At 37.2% G+C, this 16,069-nt stretch overlaps 3 protein-coding genes across 10 annotated transcripts in view; 1 reads left to right on the top strand and 2 right to left on the bottom strand.

Annotated features, from left to right (window-relative positions):
• The first annotated feature begins 5,085 nt into the window (after positions 1-5,085).
• LOC110452076 (putative cell agglutination protein pfl3) lies at positions 5,086-6,862 on the top strand. Its single transcript, XM_021500357.1, has 2 exons — positions 5,086-5,101; positions 5,766-6,862. The coding sequence occupies exons 1-2, from the start codon at positions 5,086-5,088 to the stop codon at positions 6,860-6,862; spliced, it is 1,113 nt and encodes a 370-aa protein (XP_021356032.1).
• Positions 6,863-6,916: 54 nt separating this feature from the next.
• Positions 6,917-7,285, bottom strand: LOC110452075 (putative nuclease HARBI1). Its single transcript, XM_021500356.1, has one exon. It carries the CDS (start codon positions 7,283-7,285, stop codon positions 6,917-6,919), a length of 369 nt encoding a protein of 122 aa, XP_021356031.1.
• A 5,326-nt stretch (positions 7,286-12,611) lies between these two features.
• LOC110452087 (myb-like protein A) overlaps positions 12,612-16,069 on the bottom strand; it is an 89,087-nt gene continuing 85,629 nt past the window's right edge. For 7 of the 8 annotated variants that reach the window (XM_021500374.1, XM_021500376.1, XM_021500370.1 and 4 more), the window contains 2 exons: positions 15,861-15,986; positions 12,612-15,426 (listed from right to left, as the gene is read on the bottom strand). In XM_021500374.1, the coding sequence (XP_021356049.1) occupies positions 15,202-15,426; positions 15,861-15,986 (351 nt within the window). In that variant the 3' untranslated portion in view covers positions 12,612-15,201. The remainder of the gene's footprint in view (positions 15,427-15,860; positions 15,987-16,069) is intronic. The other variant, XM_021500373.1, reaches the window with a different exon arrangement.

The raw sequence follows: 16,069 nt of genomic DNA, 5'->3' as shown, positions 1-16,069 counted from the left end.
GGGGCACATTAAGTCACTTCTTATGATATGCAGTGGGATACAGCAAGAATATAAATTTATAGGTTACCTATCTGTAATAAGGACAACAAGTACAACATGTCATCTTGTTAAATCTTTATCGTTTATCGTTTATCTTTGTCACCAATCAATTGAAAGTACTCAGACTCATTTATTTCTGTTTTTCTCGATTTTTTTTCTTTTCTTGGCCTTGTTTACAAACATGAAATATATTCCCCATTTACACTTCCCAATCGCTGTAAAGCATACATTCCTTTTTAGTGATATTTTAAATATATATATATATATATATATCAACAATCAAGCAGGCGTGATGAATGAAAACTTATCATTCAAGCTTGAACAAATTTGAAATATAGTTGTTGATTGAAAGTTGTCATAAATAAAATAAATCAATCGGAAAAAAAAGTTTAATTCAAATGTTCCACTTTCACGTTATCATAAATTTTCCGTTTTCTTTGATTTCGTATCGTCCACTCAGATATCCAATTTGCTGCGTTAAATGACATTCCTTTATCACGATCTCAATCAAGAAAGTACATAAAAATATACATTTATTGCAGAGAAAATTGGGGCATCAGACCACATGAGTGATCATTAAATAATCACGACTTCATTCTTGTGAGACTAAAGTTTGATTTACCGTATCTTTGAAACATTACAGAGTCTAATAGGATTTTTCCTAGGCCCTTAAACAATTCATAAAAGAAATTTTACACTTTTCTTATACTGTGGGACTGCTTTTGCAAGTGTGTGGGTCTCCCTGAAAGAGGGTAGTGTTATACATGTACATGGAGCATATCTTCTATGTTATGAACATGCTACAGTGTGCTTATCAGATTTAAGGTAGACTAGCTGTCCCAACACTCCAACCAAGGAGGTCTAAAGTTTCAAATTATCGGGTATTCTTCTGAATTTACGATTCTTACTCATTTACCACATAAAAGAATTAAATACAAATAAAATAGATTGAATGTAACTTGAAAATTAAATAAAAACGATGCTGCCTTCTGAGGTTTCATGGGAAATGATGGATTACTGAGCAGGGAGCTTTTCCACCACGATTTGACCAGTAGTGATATTTATTATATGTTATAACTCTCCTGCAACATTACTGGGAATAATATTTCAAATATTCTTACTCAATCTTCTAATCCCATGAAATTACTTGGAATAATAATTAATTCAAATATTCTTACTCAATCTTCTAATCCCATGAAATTACTTGGAATAGTAATTAATTCAAATATTCTTACTCAATCTTCTAACCCCATGAAATAACTTGGAATAATAAATAATTCAAATATTCTTACTCAATCTTCTAATCCCATGAAAATTAGGTCTGTATATAATCTATGATTGTCTTTGAATATACAGGAATTAACAAAAATCTAACAAGAAAATAACTTATCAGGTCAGTTAAAAAGAAAAGTGACTGGACTCTCTACCTTAACGACTATAAAACTGCAAAGTTAAAATGTAGGTCAGGTGTTAACATAAACAGGGAACTGTTTGTATACATAAAAGTTTACCAATACTGATATCAACTAGGACAGATAAACCTGAGTTACTGAAACATGATACAGAGAGTGAAACATGACTCGCGAAGTTAATATTACAGCTATATAATTATACAACCATAGTTAGGGTATTACCCTCTAAACTACAGTACTGGGAGATTGTCAGTTCTGACAGAGGCTGCTGGGAGATTTTCAGTCCTGAGAGAGACTGCTTGGATATGGTAATTAATATTAAGTCCTGAGAGAGAATGCTAGGAGATTGGCTGTCCTGAGAGGTTTCTGGGAGATTGTCAGTTCTGACAGAGGCTGCTGGGAGATTTTCAGTCCTGAGAGAGACTGCTTGGATATGGTTATTAATAGAAGTCCTGAGAGAGGCTGCTAGGAGATTGGCAGTCCTGAGAGAGGCTGTGCTAGGAGATTGGCAGTCCTGAGAGAGGATGCTAGGAGATTGGCAGTCCTGAGAGAGGCTGCTAGGAGATTGGCAGTCCTGAGAGAGGCTGTGCTAGGAGATTGGCAGTCCTGAGAGAGGATGCTAGGAGATTGGCTCTCCTGAGAGAGGCTGTGCTAGGAGATTGGCAGTCCTGAGAGAGGATGCTAGGAGATTGGCTGTCCTGCGAGAGGCTGCTAGGAGATTGGCAGTCCTGAGAGAGGCTGTGCTAGGAGATTGGCAGTCCTGAGAGAGGCTGTGCTAGGAGATTGGCAGTCCTGAGAGAGGATGCTAGGAGATTGGCTCTCCTGAGAGAGGCTGTGCTAGGAGATTGGCAGTCCTGAGAGAGGATGCTAGGAGATTGGCTGTCCTGCGAGAGGCTGCTAGGAGATTGGCAGTCCTGAGAGAGGCTGTGCTAGGAGATTGGCAGTCCTGAGAGAGGCTGTGCTAGGAGATTGGCAGTCCTGAGAGAGGATGCTAGGAGATTGGCTGTCATGAGAGAGGATGCTAGGAGATTGGCTGTCCTTAGAGAGGCTGCTAGGACACCTTACATGAGGAATGTACCTGTCTTTTGAGAATTTTTTGTCTTTAGGAAACACACCTGACTGGAGAGAATACCTGTGATGAGATTCACCTGTCCCTCATGATTACCACCTGTCATGATTACCACCTGTCTTGAGAGATCTGCTGCCTCTTAAAATCACATGTTTGGAGAAATCACCTACAACATGACTTGTGAACCCTATTGAGAGACACAGGGTCAAGTTGCTCCTAGCTGTCACAGAATAAATTGATTGATTGAGATTCACAACAGACCTAAACTGTAAAAACGCATTAATAACCAACAATTTTACACCTATCAAGCAGACATGTATATGATAGAGTAGAAAATATCCACTTACATATATGTATGTCAGTCAAATCTGTGCCAATTTTCTCAGCATTAAATGACCTTTAGAAAAGTAATCACTTCCATATGACCAGCTCTCATTGAATGTTCAAAGCATGATTAGTTTAAAATCATTTTTTTTTTTAATTAAATAAATCAAATTATCACATGTATGTATAGCGCTACAGTTTAGAAGATAAGTTTTAATCCCAAAACAACAACCACACAAAATTAATATTTGCATTTTTTTTAAGACATTCAAAATATTTAATTAAGTAATTGTTATTTCATGAATTTTAAGCTGATGATACTTTGAAAAAATAAAGGACCTGTGTGAATTGGGGCGGTCAGTGTTGAATACATTCCTACGATAATTGAGAGCTATATCTATAGAATGGACCGACAGAAGTCATTCTCAGGTTGATCGATGTTCGGAAATTTCATATGGCATTTAACTTATTAATAACCGGAAGGTCCATGTAACCTGTGAGCTCGAAAGTCTTGTCAATTAAAAGAATAAACAGGTCACACACAAATGTCAGACTCGTGTGAAAAATGGCTGTAGCTTGATTGATTGGTGGTGATTATCAAAATAATGACTTGAACAAATTTGAATTTGTTTTTGTGTATATCACTAGCACTGGCGAGGACTTTTGACCACACTAAGCTCAATATGTTACTATCCTACAGTTTTATGTCCCAGTTGTAAAGATACAGTGTGAAAATCTGTAGTCGAGCCCATTTCTAATCCTAGGGCTAATCCAGGCCATTATACCCCTCGGCTATATGTCAATGTTGTTGCGCTATTATTGTAATTATTGTTTAAATAATGAAAATTAACATACAATTTAAACATTGAAACAATTATGAATCATTTAATTCTTTTTCACACCTAAAACCGTAAATAAAACCTTGAGAAATATTTGAAACAGGACATTCATCATAGAAGTGGTAGGAACCATTGTAGGCTATTTTCCGATGAATTCATACATTTTAAATTCAATATTTATGACTTTGGAAGAGAGCCTAGTAAGTTGTTAGATCTTGTGCCCAATCCCTTTGACTGTTTAATATTAGGCAATAACATATGTTTGAATGAATAGTTATGACTGATAAAAAAAAATAAAAAAAATCCCTGAATATTGAACTAACTTAGACATTCAATGTAAATTTAGCATTCTAGGGTATCTACTGAAGTTCATGATAATGAAAATAAATGTGTATCAAAAAATTCGGAAAATCAGAAATCTTTCTTTATAATTAATTTTACTGTATTGTATACTGAAACCAACTTTACTTACCTCAAAAATCGTGAGAATAGTCCCTATTTCCAATCTGAAAGTCAAAATAAACACTTTTTTGTAGGTAAATCCAACTTGGAGAGGTGTTTGTAGAACCGGATGGGAAGATATTAACACTATATATATAAATGCACACTGTTATCCTTCGGGTACAGAAATCAGCTCAAGTAAAGCCAACAAGAATTATAAATTAAACTCTGCTGAATAAAAGTAATTTATAAAAATTTCATCTTGGTCAAACACAGCAAAAGGATAACATCTCCCCAATGTTCAGTAATCCACAATTTCCCCTTTTTTCTGAAAAAGATATTTCTGTAAAAATAGCACTATGATCGGCCATACAGCACTAGAGTGTAAAATATCCCCAATAAATGAAATAGCACGTGGTTGGTCATACAACACTAGAGTGTAAAATATCTTGTACTAGTCGGTACTTAGTCCTATTGGTATTAGTATAAATGTAATACTACCAGCTAATATACATGTAGTCTTAATATATTATAACCACTAGGAGAGACCTGTGACCATTGTTAAAAAGCCTAGTTAGCTTTACCTACATAAACCCAATTTCTTTTTATAGCAAACTTTCTTAAATATAACAATATATTCAAAAAATAGAAATAAGATCTAGTTTAGGGATTAAACCTATCATGTCAGCTCATGACTTTTTTGAAGATGGATTTGGAATAAAACAAAAATTCCAAAAATGTTTATGATATATTAAGCTGATAAATTTTGAATAATTTTGTCTGGTCAGAAGGCATGTTGAGTCCTGAGTATAACAGGGTAGGTGTGGACACAGGCTGATTAAAAATGTCAAACATTGAAAGTTTGGTCAGCTTAACGCTGTTTTATTTGATACTTTTAAGATAATGTTGCTATTTAATATCATTTTTTTTTTTTCATGGTTTCAGCAAATTTTTAATATCAATGCCACCAACGCTTGGTAAAAGTCAAGATTTTTTCAATTTAAACAATTGAAAAAATCTCGACTTTGAAAAACTTCATTTTTTTTCAAATTTTCAAGTTGAATAGTCGTTTCACGCCTACACTCTACACTGTAATACACCTAATTAACATGGGTGGACAAATGGCCGGAGGCCTGAGAAAATACTGAGTAATTAAGTGGACATAACAGACTTAATCAGTAAATATTACACACAACACTGTGTTTCCAATCCCAACAATTCACACTCTACTTGTCCTCCGCGATCAATATTTTTGTCGGTTTTTGAATGGCGATTTTACAAACGTACGTCACTTTAATTCAGGAAGCAAAAGTGTGCAGACTTCTCTTATGGTGTTTGGTAGTTCAGACCAGTGAATTTGACCTTTTCATTTCTTATTTTGCCAACACTGTATGCTGCTTTATCAATATATTTATAAATACAAAACACTATGTACCAGTACGATTCATTTTATTTCTCATTAAAACAAAATATGTATCAGTAAAATTACCAGGTTGAATTCTGGTTTCTCCGACCACATAACTAAGAACTTGTACGTACTGTACAGTGTATACTATGACCATTTCATTTCAATTTTCCTGACACCATGTACCAGTAAACATGAACATCTTAAAATCTAATTGTTCAAACTAACCGGGCCAGATCACGATGGTGTCCCTGGTACCGCTGAGCTAACCGGGCCAGATCATGATGGTGTCGCTGGTACCGCTGTGCTGACCAGGCCAGATCACGATGGTGTCCCTGGTACCACTGTGCTTACCGGGCCAAATCACGATGGTGTCGCTGGTACCGCTGTGCTGACCGGGCCAGATCAGGATGGTGTCGCTGGTACCGCTGTGCTGACCAGGCCAGATCACGATGGTGTCCCTGGTACCGCTGAGCTAACCGGGCCAGATCACGATGGTGTCGCTGGTACCGCTGAGCTAACCGGGCCAGATCATGATGGTGTCTCTGGTACCGCTGTGCTAACCGGGCCACATCACGATGGTGTCGCTGGTACCGCTGGTCTAACCGGGCCAGATCACGATGGTGTCGCTGGTACCGCTGTGCTGACCTGGCCAGATCATGATGGTGTCGCTGGTACCGTTGAGCTAACCGGGCCAGATCATGATGGTGTCGCTGGTACCGCTGACCTAACCAGGCCAGATCATGATGGTGTCGCTGGTACCGCTGTGCTGACCGGGCCAGATCATGATGATGTCGCTGGTACCGCTAAGCTAACCGGGCCAGATCATGATAGTGTCACTGGTACCGCTAATCTAACCGGGCCAGATCATGATGGAGTTGCTGGTATCGCTGTGCTAACCGGGCCAGATCATGATGGTGTCACTGGTACCGCTGTGCTAACCGGGCCAGATCATGATGGTGTCGCTTGTACCGCTGTGCTAACTGGGCCAGATCATGATGGTGTCGCTGGTACCGCTGTGCTAACCGGGCCAGATCATGATGGTGTCGCTGGTACCGCTGTGCTAACCGGGCCAGATCATGATGGTGTCGCTAGTACCGCTGTGCTTACCGGGCCAGATCATGATGGTGTCGCTGGTACCGCTGTGCTAACCGGGCCAGATCATGATGGTGTCGCTTGTACCGCTGAGCTAACCGGAACCAAACCAACCAAGAAAGGCAGACCACATAAGAAGAAAAAAACATCAATTTCATCCATCAATCCCAGTGATGCCGAGTCTTCCCAACCGACAAATGACCAGTTGGTATATTTTCAGGGAAAGCCAGGAAGTTGAATTAGCGGAGTTTTATCGCGAAAAACTGAACTCTTTTATAATAAGAAGTTGAAATCATATAAAGATGTCGCAGTCCTTGAAGACACCACCATCTGAGCAACTACCATTTACCCAAATGTCAACACACAGAAACTTGTATGCAGCATCAACTATTGCGAGGAGTATGATAGAGTAGAAACCCTTATAGTTGTAATAGAAAGAGCCTGAATTTCGTGGACATTTTATAGCTACATGCTTTCCGTCTATTGCACCAAGAGGGTTACGAAAGTTCCAGCTCGTTAAAAACTCTTCAGCCACCTCCTTCCAAGCCTCTTGGGTTTTTGGTGTCGGCATGACCTCTTCTGTGTACTCTTGTGCAATAGCCTCACATGTGTCGTAGACAATCGACCGTAGAGATGGTATAAGCAGCCACTCTAAAACCATATTGAAGTGATTGGTTAGGAGTCTCCAGTGGCCATATAACGCCGTGTTATAGCTAGGTGAAGCCCAGGCTCTAGGGCTTTTCTCCAGAAGGTGTTCTTTTTTTCAATATGAGGTCCAACGCGTTCTACTAGTTCCATGAACATCTCCGGAGTGACACGCAAGAAGTTGGTAAATGTATTCACATCTTCACGATACAATTCTTGCATTAGGTGTTCACACTGCCATACAGAGGTCTCCTCAACAACCATGGTCGAACCCAGAATCTCTTCCTGTTCCTCACTCTGCGACGCCTACGCTGCCTCCTACCCCTCACCATCAAAGCCATAGCTACCAGAAGTACTTCCCCCTCCTCCGAAGCTGCTTCTTGCGGGTCTTGTTCGTTGTTGAACATGGTGAAGACTGACGCAGAAATGCTATTGCAATGCAGCTTATATACTACATGACCCACGTGACCAAAATAAACAAAATGATGTCGTATGAAGGTCTGGCTCAGTCGTATGAAGGTCTGGCTCAGTCGTATGAAAGTCTGGCTCAGTCGTATGGAGATCATATTTATTTTTTGTAGTCGTATGGACATAGTAATGATTTGTGTTTAATCGTATTGCGGTCGTGTTGATTGGTGTTAAGTCGTATGGGCGTCGTATTACAGTCGTGTTTGGTCGTATGACAGTCATATTGGGGTCGTGTTAAATGAGGTTAAATCGTGTTGTATCGTATGAATATCTTATGACGGTCATATGAGTGTCGTATTCAGTCGTATGCGGGTCGTGTTTGGTTAAGAAATTTGCATAAACCACAAGGTCCAGCACGAATCAACACGATTTTTCAACTTTTCTTAAATCGTGTTTGCAATTTCTTAAAATCGTGTATGTGAGATAGGGGCCTTAAGGTTTCATAACCTTGGACCATTATTACGAGTTATAATTACAAAGGTTCCACCATGAAACACTGTGTTAAGTGGCATATCGTGTATGCTAACCCTATTCGTAAACCTCTTAGCTCTTGAAGTGATCTCCAGAACAGCCAGTGGCATAGAATTGATTAATCCTGCAAAGCTAATTTAATCATGTATTATTATTTATAGACGTCTAAATGTGCATGACCATTAAAGTCATTACCGTACACAATATCCCTGTACAATACAGTTTTCTAATATTATTTAATTTATGACTATTATTCGATAAAAATGGTTCTATGATGATTTCAGCAGCATATGTAACTATATACCAATTAACATCAGATAAGACAATTACAGGAACAATGTACTCCAGAGGGTTCTGATCTGGGTATAATGATATACATCAAATAAATCGATTTCGTGTTCATTTCCTGCAAAGCCTCAGTACAAAGGGACGCACATTTTAACAGGAGGCCCAACCGCCTTATAGCGGTCACCTGAGTTATATCATAGGTACTGGTAGCTTTATTTTTATTGTTTAGATGTGATGTGGAAATCAGCATGTAAACTAAGTGAAATACAATACTTGTCATGTCATCAAAGGATAAGAATTTTAAAATATTGGTAAATGTTCCCCTTGGGGCCACGCCCTAACCCCTGGGGATATGGCACAGGAATTAACTTTAACTTTAACTTTACCCCCTCCCACAGGGAGAAGGGATGGCACGGGGGTCCTAAAATTTACAATTTCAATAAAGCCCCTGATGATCTTTCCATCCATGCATAGAAAATGACTGTAGTACCTCTGAGTCTGGAGAGGAAGTTTTTTGAAATATTGGTTAATTTTCCCTTTGGGGCCCCGCCCTGGACCCTAGGGTTTGGGTAGGAATTCCAATTTCACAATTTTGTAGCCTCATCTACCAAGGATTATTATTCTGACTGAGTTTGAAAATATTCCATCCACTGGTTCTAGAGAAGTTGAAAATGTAAAAAGTTTACGCACGGCGGACGGCGACGGAAAGTGATCGAAATAGGTCACTTGAGCAAAGCTCTGGTGACCTAAAACAAATGCTTTACATAACATGATTAAGGCTTTTTAGGGGCTTATAGCTAGCCCTTGTTCTGAGAGGATTAATTCAGGAATTTATATCAAGAGTACAAACAATATATGCTGGGAACAAGTGCACTATCCACTTTGCCAAACAACCGTCCTAGATGTTTTATTTGTTTAGTAAAAAAGATATTGTTTTTAAGCTATAAGGGCTATATCCATTAAGATTTAAATATAAAATGCACATTCAGCATATACTAAATACTTATTTGTATGGAGTGGAATTATTTTTGCTTATGTATAAAGCAGTGTTTACGTGTAGATACCAATGCAAGCTAGAATAAGTTCCAAATACGTATAGCTACAGTGTTCGGCAGTGATACTCTTCATTATTTTTTCTCTCTGTACATGTATAAGTGTTTCTATCAAGGACACTTGTTATGGTGTTTTTAACAATCCTGATTTAATCAGCTGATGAACATTTCCCCTTTCTATCTGAAGTACTAGGATACGTACTGTAAAATCATTAATTTTCGTGGGGTTAAAATTTTGTGGTTTTCATATACAGCCTGTTTCAATGACATTATATTTCGATGATTTCTGATTTTCCCCCATCTATTTCAAACCAAAATATTTTTTTCATGGGGATTTAATTTCGTTGATTTTTGTTATCCACAAAATAAACAAAATTTAATGTCCCACGAAAATTTATGATTTTACAGTATGTTTCAGTAGATTTAATCAAAAGATTGTGATTAACAATGTGTGATAGAATTGATTAAACAAATTAATAAATTGATAGTGCTTTGTACTCTTGTTTCAGTTATAATTGAGCATACAGTACACTACATGATTAAAGGGAAGTAACTCCTCACATATTAATACAACTTTGTAAAATCTCTTAAGCAATGTCTCAGATTTGATGAAACATGCTTCAAATTAGTTATCTTGGTCATCTCTTCATTGTTATTGTTGCTGATATAAAGCAAGTTTAAATTTGAAGGGTTTTACTGGGGAACATTGATGATTGTTGAGAATTAAGGGGAACAATGTCAAGAATTATCAAAGTTTTTTCAAATTTCTTCCAGTGAAATCAAACTTAATTTTGTAAAGTGTTGTCATTTTTTTTTATTACAGCACTCCAACAGCATATATGCCTAATACAAATACCATTCTTTGGTTTTATTTCCCTGTTTTAGCTTTTTTTTTTTGCCTGAGGCTAAAGTGTGATTAAAACAAAAGTGAAAGTAATATGGAATCAATTGATTTATACATGTACATCTGTTGCTTTATATGCATGTTATGTTCCACTGTTCAGTAAATGTTTTCAAATTCACGTCTTCACAATGAAAGACATTTCTATATAACATCATGTGGAACACAATTCACTTTATCCTTTTGACCTTATAATATTTCGACTATTGATTTCTTGAGAGACACAATTTCTAGAAGTAGGATTTAGATTTTGAGTTTGTGTGAGTTTGTACTTGAATGAGGGAGTTTCAAGAGAGATTGGTAAATTTTGGTCAAAACTAACAGCTATGGTACCCACGCTTATGTTGAGGAGGCCTAATAAGCTTCCACCTCTGCAGGTTCAGATACTGCTGTATCCACTGCATGCTATCACAGAAGGCGACCAATATAGGCCTTCTTTGGAATTGGGTTTTTTCTTCTGTTTCCTTTGCTAAGAGGACGTTGAGGAAACCAAAATTGATCTGCTGCCCCAAATACAGCACTCCGGATCTATATATTTTCTTCCCTCACTTCAATGCTCTTTCCTTTAGTCTGCGTCTCCCTAGGCATCAATCCTTAGCCCTTTCACCACTGTAGACCATAATGGAATCATCCAGATCAACGCATGGTAGAGCCTACTGAAGTTACATAGGGGTGAAAGGGTTAGCTGTTGCACCAAACACACAACTTTCATTTATCTTTTTCCGTTTTCATAAATCAAAAGCACATTAACAGGATTTAAAGATTTAAAGGATTTTGGCCATGAATTGTCATGGTTTCATATCTTTACAGTCATACGATACAATAATACGTGTGGTCACCGAGACCCTGTCTCTCTCGATACTCCGATGATGCACAGGCCAGGGCCCGTATTCATGAAAATGTTCTCAAACTCCAGAATGATTTCTGTGCTCAAACTGACTTTCTTGTAACTCACTTAAATCATGGTTACACGGTCAAAAAGTCTCTCTTGATCCTCGGATGATGGACAGGCCAGATGATGGCCCATCTATATCAGCCTGTATGTAGTTATGTCAAGTGTTCAATGAATAAAATCTGTGTAAATACAACAAGAGGCCCAGAGGGCCCGTATCGCTCACCTGAATATTTAGCAGTCATGGCAAAATATTCTCATTAAATATAATACTGTACTACAAACATTTCACTGGCAAACTTTGTCGGCTCCATCTGTTGAAACTACCGGTCAAATATTATTATATGATTCTATGCCTTTTGGTTCTTCTTCAGAAGTTTTTTGACATATTTTCCCCTTTGACCGTGTAAGTAGGTCAAGGTCATTTTCCTTCTCAAACTCTGTTGGCTCTTTCCCAAGAAGCCACCAGCCTAATCTTATGAATCCATTCCTTTTGGTTCTCCAGAAGTCGTTTGAAATGTTGTTGACCTCTGTGACCTTTAACGTAGGTTGTGGTCATTTCCATTTGCAAACTTTGGTGATCTTTATTCCAAGAAGCCACCAGCCAAATATTATGATTCTATACCTTTCGATTATTCATAAGAAGTTGTTTGATTTTTTTGACAAATTTGACCCCTGTGACCCTGAAAGTAGGTCAAGGTCATTTCCATTCTCAAACTTTGTCTGACTCTATCCCAGGAAGCAACCAGGCAAATATGAAGATTCCATACATTTCAGTTCTTCAGTAGAAGTCGTTTGAAAGGTTTGACATATTTAACCGCCGTGACCTTTAAAGTAGGTCAAGGTCAATTTCATTCTCAAAATTTGTATGGCTCTATCCTAGGAAGCCACCAACTAAATATGAAGATCTATACCTTTCAGTTCTTCAGAAGAAGTCATTTGAAGCGTTTGACATATTTGACCACTGTGACCTTAAAAGTAGGTCAAGGTCATTTTCGTTCTCAAACTTTATTTGGCTCCTACCAACAAAGCTTTCAGCCAAATATCATGACTCTAAGCCTGTCCGTTCTTCAGAAGAAGTTGTTTAAAGGAAAGGTTGACTGACAACGACAGAGGATTGATGGACGGACAGACCCCTTACGCTGCACCATGACATAAGCTTACTTGCTCGGTAATAACAGGTGAGCTAAAAATGTAATATATGCAAAAATGTATGTAGCCTGGTTTTACAAATGTCTGTTTTTAATAACAACAACAAGCAACAACATTCAAATCTGAAATTTCTTTTACTTATAGAAATTCAAATATGGCAGAAATGGACATGATACATACAAAAATAAATATGTACAAAATGTAATAAATACAAAACTACTTTGTTATAAGTGAACAGAAATATTTCTACTTGAAAACAAAATAAAACCCTGTCATCCCTTGGCACCTAAATAGGAAGCAACCAAAATGAACGAAAGGTTGGATCCATTGTCTACAGGGGGATGCAAGGCAGTGGATTTTTCATTTTCAGAGCTAACAAACAGTTAAACATACAGACTGTGTACTGTAAGTTCATAAGCACCATTTAATAGTATTTCTATAAATCTGTATAAACATAAACATCGCATTGTAGTATGTGTACATGGGCAAAGAAGAACAATTCTGTTTAAAAAAAAAATGCAAAGAAATAAATACTCAGCTTCCATTGGACATGAAACTCTCTACTTTATAGATTCAATGGGTATATAAGTTTTGCCATTTCATTTTCTAAATGCAAGCTATAGGTTTTTTCCGATTTTATTAAAATTCATTCTGTTCATTTCTCAGGTACTAAATAATCTTGTTATCAAAAGTCTGTAAGTTCTACTACATTTTAAAGAAATAAGAACAACAACTATTACTTCTCATTCATCTACTTCTAAAATGAGATGTACCATCAACTGGTTTGTAGGTGTTCCTGGGCATAAATGTTTCACTTTAATAAAATAAAAATAAAAGACCTCTGTTTCACTTTTAAAAATATGATAAAAAGATCTGTTTAACTTTTACAAATATAATTAAAATTTATGACCTATCCAACTCTGCTGGAGCAGGTATGATCCAAAGACTTGTATGTCAGAATTAAACTTCATAATTTTTCATTTTTTTCATTTTACCTTTATAATTTTCCAGTTATCTCCCTTTTTATATAGTTCAGGAGGCAGATATGTACTTTAAAATAAATCTCAGATAAAATTGAGTGTCCTGACCTTTTATAAAAATGATATTTGGATTAAATGTTTTATAGAGTTATGTTTTCATAATTGTGTTAAAAGGACTCTTAACTCCAACTTAAATAAAATCCAGTGAAATGCCCATTTAATAGAATTATCAAATTTTGGTTAAAACATTTCGACCTTATAATTGTTAGTTCTGTTTACTTTGGGTTTGCAATAAAATGCATTGTACAGTCCTAACTATTGATATAAATGCAATTAATACAGTCAAGTTTATAAAACAGGATTCAATTAAAACATGAATATACTTCTTTTGTAAAGTAATCCTAACTAGGCTACAAAAAATGTACCCATCAGCATTACGGTTGCTATTTTAAGGTCCAGGCTTAAAGTTCTCTAGTAATTAAAGCTCTCCTTCTTTGAGTGGATTCACCAACTTGACTAAAATGTTACTTTATAAAGTTTGAGGACATCAGGGGCCAGGATCTTGTGAACTTTAACTCATTCACCCCTACATATCTAAACTGGACTTGCCCAGACTTTGATTTGGTAAGGTTCAAATGTGAATTCAGGGGTGAATGGGTTAATACATTACATATGATCTCGGATACATATGAATAACCTTGATTCAAAATACGCAGAAATGTGATGGAGCTGATAGGTTACAGTAAAGGTCATCAGAGCATTACCCCTGGTGTGGCGCTGATAGGTTACAGTAAAGGTCATCAGAACATGACCCCTGGTGTGGCGCTGATAGGTTACAGTAAAGGTCATCGGAACAGGACCCCTGATGTGGCATACTGGGATCAGTGGAAACTTGGCATGCGGAATGTCCCTGTTGCGACTCATTAAACTGAATGCAGTGTTGAAACGTTCCTGTCAGTATTGGTTCTGAAATCTCTATATTCTAAAGCTGTAAATAATATATTCTAGTAATAAATATTGGTATTTGGGGTTTTTTCACTGCAAAAAGTTCCAGTTTTAAAGTACAGAGAGAATCGTTGTATACTTGGATGATAGGATGTCATAAGTTGCTGATTTACATTGTTATGATATGACAGGGGATATTGTAATGCTACCGTAATGGTAGTTACCAGGAATTGAAATATGACAGGTCTCTCGTACTCCCGACATATTCGTCAACAATTGCCTCTCAAGTACACACACATACACATACTCATCATCATAATTTTATTATATTGCTTAGAAATCTCTTCATGAAATATGATTTTATGAGGTAGAATGACACCCCTAAGAAACACCATTCACATAGGTATCCAGCAATGAGCCCATGCTTGGTAATAAGCCCGCCCAATAATATCCTGTTATAGGTCCACCCCCACTTCTTTGAGTTAGAGATTAAGTGTTGAATCCCGGGCTTATTACAAGACATTATACAATGGTATAACACTCCCATATAAAAACAGCATTTTCCATCAGTCTAGATAGTATTTCAGATCTTTAACAAGTTTCTACTGAAATACAAAGTGAACAATTCCACGAACTGACCTCAATATTGCCAATAAACAGATCACTGTTACATATGTTATAGAGATGAACTTGATATTGCTTACATATAGGTATATTCTAAAACAAAATATCAGGCGTTCACTGGGCAAGAATGTTCAGTACAAACAATACTCCCGGCCAATTTTACACGATAAATTCATCCTCACTGAGCCCACTGACTAAAGAATCACTGGCGTAGTTGCCGTTGACCTCTTTGGCTGTTGTTCCGTTGACTGTTTCGGTTTCCGGTTTCCATGGTAACATGGCATTGAGTTCTCGGATTGCACGCTCCTTTCGTTTGAGTTCCTGCTTCATGGACTCCAGCTGTTTCCTCAGATTGTCCAACTCAGGTGGAGATTCTTTTTGATTCTGTGAATAGATAGGATATGTTAGTTGACATGAGACGGACGTATCGCATCTACATCACAAGTTTGTTTTACAGAGAAAACAAACAATAGCGCGACTTTATGAATTCAAGATGTGTCGATATAGTCATCTTCGAAATCATACAGATTTCACATTTTCATAAAATTGACAATAGATTAGGAAATTTCAACCAATTCCCTTCACCGATAATGATAGGCTGTTGTATGATTATTTGTATATCTATTATATTAATATATAGTAATTTGAAAGTTAAAACTCCTAATATTGCAGCAATGTTTCATTCCTTTGTATTTAAATATTCCTGGTTCTTTTTTTATTACATGTATATATGTATATACTGCGATACCCCAAGGTTTCGATGTGTGACCTAACTTAACGTTCCATTGACCCACCACTGATAAGTTTCCTATAGTTACCTTGGTTACCTGGGTAGGTGTAGAGGACCTCGCCCTGGCGACGGTGAACACAAACTCCTCTGGCCCCTCCTGTATCCGCGCCTTTATACCAGACACAGAGTCCGCCATCACAAGACTCTCATTTACCTGTAAAAATTACAATTATCAAAATTCATCAATTGTAAACACTCTCCCTAAAATTGTATTTGGCACATTTTGTATTAAAGTCT

The sequence above is a fragment of the Mizuhopecten yessoensis genome, unplaced genomic scaffold (assembly GCF_002113885.1).
Source record: "Mizuhopecten yessoensis strain PY_sf001 unplaced genomic scaffold, ASM211388v2 scaffold6383, whole genome shotgun sequence".
NCBI classification, from domain to species: domain Eukaryota; kingdom Metazoa; phylum Mollusca; class Bivalvia; order Pectinida; family Pectinidae; genus Mizuhopecten; species Mizuhopecten yessoensis.
This window is presented reverse-complemented; position numbering and strand designations above follow the sequence as displayed.

Coding starts and splice junctions, on each gene's coding strand:
- LOC110452075 (XM_021500356.1), bottom strand. CDS start 7,285: ATGGTTTTAGAGTGGCTGCTTATACCATCTCTACGGTCGATTGTCTAC.